Genomic DNA, 5,585 nt, shown 5'->3' on the forward strand with positions numbered 1-5,585 from the left:
AGAGAGAGGAAGAGAGAGAGAGAGAGAGAGAGAGAGAGAGAGAGAGACGGGAAATAAAAAAGAAAGACTATTAAACAGCAGCTGTCTTTTATAGTTTGTGTTTTTTTAATGACTAGCCTCCCTTTTTCTCTCCATCTCCGCATCTAATGAGATATAAATATGACCAAGGTCTTGTCACATTTGACAAACTGTATGAGACATTCAACAAGCTGTCATTATAAAAAAACACACACACATAGGAACTGCTGCAGGCCTGCAATTAAACATGCAAATTTTCTTAATATATTTTAATCTCATCAGAAAAGCAGCACATCGCTGCTCCCAAGTTTGGCAAATTCGCAAGATGTATGCACATACAAATCCCTGATAATATTCAGAATATGACCGAGCAATTATGGAACATTTTGCTGAAGATTTTGTTTCCCCCCCCATTTCACCTTCACAATATTAGTACATAACATTTGACTGTAGGAACAATGAGTACTTTCTTTCCTAATCTGAATCTGTTAGAGATGTCTAATTTCTTAGGCTGCCTGACAGGCTCATTTCTATGCTGGAGCCTTTGTTTGGTTGGTTATTTATAAGAAGTGGGCCCCTGAGCTATGGCGGCGACATGTGCCATCTACACACACAGCACAAAGCTATCTGGAAGTAATCCAGATCAAGAGCATTTGCATGAAAATTGTAACAGGAATTATAGTTAATGTAAACTGACATTTTATTTTAAAAAAACAACAGTGTTTTCCTACCAGTTCTTCTTACTATTGTTCTATTTCTTTCTTCTGCTCTATCTTGGAGATGAAGTGCACACACTGCTCCCCTGGTCACACCCCCAATTGAAACTAAGCATGGGTTGGTTATATTTTTATATATGAAGGTGTGCAAAGGATTTTTTGATTTTTTTTTGTCAGAGAAAACGCCATAGTTACGTAAGTCGTCTGTAGTTTTATGAAGCATCGAACACGGAAACGCAGCCCTTCCTTTTTCAGTTGCTGTGCACTGTCGGTCAGCTGGTGTGCTGGCCGACTAGTAAACGTTTCTCTATTTTGAAAGAAGGCTGTTTGACTTCGCAGTGGACCGAGTCTAGTAGTGATTCGGTGTTCATAGATTAACCCATTTCAGGATTTTTCTGTGGAAAGTGACTCTTATTCTGCGAAATTATTTGCACAATAATAATTTTCCCCCAAAATTTCTTCAAAATATTGTACATTTTCAAGCGCATATTCAGAAGATAATGAAGACTGTAGATTCTGTGGTAGTACCGTAACGGTCTCCACAGTGTCAATTAATACACATTATGGTGCATTTGGTGTTGAAGTATTAAAATAAGAAAATTAAAGCTGTTTTATGAGGCGTCTTCACAGATTTCATCAATTCATGGGAGGTTTGTGCTCCCTACCCTATGCGAGTACTGGTCAGTCGCTGTATTTCTGTTGTGAAAGACATGCACGGTTCTAATTTTGGAAAAGGAACCATTGATTAAGATAACACTGCGGCTGCACAATATTAGGAGAAGGTGATAGTGCCATATTATTTTGCATTGTGATTATGTTATCAATTGCTGTTAAATCCAGAATTTTTTCCAATTATCTGTCATTATCTCTTCACTCTCTCTGAGCTTCAGCGTCTTAATTACCGAGCTCTAGCTCAGCTGTGGACAAAGAAAGTTCATGCAAGTGGTCAAATATATAATTACAAAACAGAGCTTGTACGCATGTCACCAAATATTACATCCAAGCATTCCTTTCAGACTGAGATTTTTGGACTCATCAATTTTGTGAAAACAATTACAAGTCAATGTATTGTGCAGCTCTAAGTGCTTGTTGTCACGGTTTTCCGACAACAACAACAAAAAAATCTCAAGGGACTTCCTGGTAAAATAATAGTTAAATAAATTAAAAAAAATAAAAAATAAAAAATAAAAATATTAGGAGCAATAGGTCCCTAAAGCTGCTGGCTACCACAGCAGTCAGCCCAACTAACCAGCTATTGTTTGCTTGTTCTCTTGCCAGAGTTACTTCCTACGGAGCAGAACAACAAAAATATATAATATAATATTGGGCATATACTTTATATTTTTTTAAATTAATGAATAAAAAGAAATAAAACTGTAAATAAATGATACAGATGACTGCAGTAGTCCTTTTTTTTATTCTAGAGTACAGTCATATCTTGGTGTTTTTACTTAAGGTTATCATTCCATGAGAATCTTGTACCGACCTTTGACCAATCTAAACATTTTGAGCTGGCCTAAAATTTGAAGGTGATCAAAAAGATGTTTGCTAAGGGGTTGGGTGGGTGGGTGGAGGGGGGGAAATACAAGATTTAATGCTGACACACAATGGCCGTTGCTTTTTCTACGACTCGACTTTCTCAAACCGCTGTTAATCCAAATACAAAATAAAACACTAGCACTATTATATTTGGCTTGGCTGACAAACTAAGATCTGGCCCCCAAGGCATTTCTTGTAAGCAGTTATTCACAAAAAATACAATTGGCACGCATTCCTACTTGTAAAACAGACCTCACTATGCTCAAACAGCATGCAAGGACACGTGCATACAGAACGAAAGCACGCCTTTGAACAGGGTAGGGGGGTGGCGGGGATCTGGACATTGTGTTGCTTTGCTGTTTTGCATGTCTTCGGGGCTGTTAAATGACACTCTGGGTGAAATGCAGCAGCAAATGCATGGCTGGTGGTTCCCCACCGGTCGGTCAAACGGGCCTGTCAGAATGATAGAGCTAAAAGATAGATGACTAGCTAAACTAATAGGCCCCAGCCTCACTCAGCTCTCCTTCTGCCTCATTGAGCCTCACATTATGGAGCTAGGTATGGCACGGTAGGAAGAGAAGGTGAGGAGGGAGCTTCAGATGGATAGAGGGTGGGAGCTAGTAGGTTCGTGTGTGTCTGGGAGTCAGGTTGGGGAGGGGGGGGGGTGTAAGATTAGAAAAAATGAGAGACATTTGTAAGGGGAGGAAAAATGAGAACCCTATGCAATGAGAAAAGGTGTTCAGAGATCCCATGCAATATTCATCCCCAGCCATGGATTTCCATCTCATACATAAGACCAGATGAATTCTTATTTGAACAAATCAAACCAAACAAAGCTGGGACTATCCTGACCACAACCCTGAACCTTACCCAAAACAACACAAACGCCAAGATTGTGGCCTCTTCCAGCTCACAATGTTTCTATTTCAGCAAACGAACAGAAAGTTTCCTCCCCTTCTTCTTTTTTTTCCCCTTTCTTGTGCTATTTTTCTGTCAGTGGTATTACTGGTGATAGGGTCACAGATTGGACAACAATTAAGTTATGGATTGAAAGAGGGGGAAAAAAATAGGAGCGAAAGAAAAATGCAAGGGGGGGAGAGGGTGCTGGGAAAAAAAAACTAATTTAAGGGTTGCAGGGATGCAGAGCAATATTAGAAAAACATATACACAACCCCCATCTAATCCTGCGCTTATGAAAAATTAATATGTCATCGGAGAGGGCACAAGAACGAGAAAAGATTAATGCAAGGCGCTTATAAATTACAAGCACGCAAACTGATTTGATTAAAAAATAATCTAGGGCCTGGACACTGCCTGGTAATATCCACAACACTCAACTTTTCCCTCTCTCTTTCTCTTCATTTTTCTCTCTTCTTATACCCCCCTCTCTCTCTCTCTCTCCTTTCCTCCTCTATCTGTCAGATGGAAGCGATTAAAACAGGTCATGGCGGCTTGTAAGCAGCGATCGCATGTTACGCACACACTCGAATGTTATTTAAGTGAAGGCTATATAGATGAAGAGTGGCTTGTGCCTTGGTTAATGTGTGTGCTTTTTTTTATGTCAAATTAAGTTTTTATTTTGCATCTCGTGTGCGGGCTTACGCTCGGGTCTTTTGCTTTCCGTCAAATCTCGGTCAGTCAGGTTGAGTCCAGGCCGGGAGGAGGATCGAAGAGGTCTCTCGCTTTCCTCTGCAGCCTCTTCTGAAAACACAGACAGAATTCATTACCCATCATTCTCTCTTACAAAAGTGATGGAAAATGTGCAGCTACATAATAGTTTTGTGTTGTTGCAAATATTGCTTCTTGTTCATCTACAGCTAATCTCAAATAACCAGTTGTTGTTTTTTTTACAGTGTAAAGCTCAAATTTGTTCTACAATAATGGTATACCATATTATCAAGTAAAACAGCTGCCAGAAGAGAGTCTTTACTGACTAAAGCCCTGCAAAGCCACTTCTAGTAAGTAAAACACAATCTATTCATGGCCTGCAAGCAGGGAAGGTGCCCCACATTTACAAATGTCCTCAAGGAAAACAAGTTCAAATGCATTTTATTGTAATACATGTTTCAAAATAATTTCATCCCAACACAACTGTGTTCTTTTGTTGATATAAAGTAGTTTTTTTGTTTCCTTTTTTTTGGGGGAAAGACGTCAACTTTTACAATAGTTTACATTGAAAAGATTTTAGTGGACAATTTGCATTCATACAGGTTTTAAAACCAACTATTTAAAAAAAATTGCAGTACTTGGTCACAGCTACTAAGAATATATTATAAAATTACTATTTTGACTCAATACAATTTCGTAGGGTGAATCGTCTACTTAGGCTTTGGTACTGATTTTTTTTTCAATCCTGCAGCTGTATGCATCTTAAGAAAAAAAGAGAAAACATAAAAAAGGCTTTGAAAAAGAAAAAGAAAAGAAAATCTAGATTGATTACATTGTACTACCAGCATGCTAACAAAAACATTTTTTATGTAGTTGTTCCAATCTAACTGATTTTAGACATAAAAATGTACCAATTAACCACCAATTTTAACACATTTAGTACTTATATTTTTCCTTAGGATAACATATCTAACTGTATCTAAATGTTTTTTTTTTGTTTCTGTGACAATATTTTAAAAGAAAGATATGCTATATTTCATTTTCAGTTTTCTTTTTGGTTGTTAAGAAGTCGTAAAATGATAGACACACGCTGATCTGAATCAAATTACATAGAAAAGTAGATAGATGATAGCAACATTTTTAATTGAGAATTATTTTAATTTCTGCTCGTTATATTTTCTTTGTCACATAAAAAATATATATTTAAAAGTCAGGTTTAGATTAAGAATGCAGTGAAATAGAAATCAAAAAATTGCATGCTCACATTGTAAAAGTCATGTTCTGAGCCACTGTACATAGAAAATAACTCAGAGAAGTCACATTTTTATATACAATATGCATATAGATTTTATTTTATTTTTTTGCATACTCATAGAGACATCCACACACACAAACACACACATGCAGCACTATTAGCAGATTAGCCTGCCCATCTCTGCGAGTTCAGCCCCTTGTTTGATAATTCTGTGTATCTGCAGTGTTCTGCCAGTGGATTAAAGTGCGCGCATGTGTGTTTGTGTATGCGTATGAATGTGTATGTGTGTATACGTGTCGCCAGCACAAGCTAACACTAATCCTAGCCGAGCCCCAGCGCTCCCTTTCATCCAGCCATCATTTGTCTCCGGCTGGGCTGATGTCACTTTGTAATGAATTTTGAGCAGTCTGAGAGAGGCCAGATAACCAGACACACACTCAAACATACGT

General features: G+C 37.9%; 1 protein-coding gene across 4 annotated transcripts in view; it reads right to left on the reverse strand.

Annotated features, from left to right (window-relative positions):
- Positions 1-5,585, reverse strand: part of zfhx4 (zinc finger homeobox 4) — a 91,132-nt gene that overhangs the window by 15,936 nt on the left and 69,611 nt on the right. For 3 of the 4 annotated variants that reach the window (XM_008396124.2, XM_008396126.2, XM_008396123.2), the window contains exon 7: positions 3,876-3,974. In XM_008396124.2, the coding sequence (XP_008394346.1) occupies positions 3,876-3,974 (99 nt within the window). The remainder of the gene's footprint in view (positions 1-3,875; positions 3,975-5,585) is intronic. The other variant, XM_008396125.2, reaches the window with a different exon arrangement.

This window comes from Poecilia reticulata, linkage group LG20 (assembly GCF_000633615.1).
Source record: "Poecilia reticulata strain Guanapo linkage group LG20, Guppy_female_1.0+MT, whole genome shotgun sequence".
Taxonomy (NCBI): Eukaryota; Metazoa; Chordata; class Actinopteri; order Cyprinodontiformes; family Poeciliidae; genus Poecilia; species Poecilia reticulata.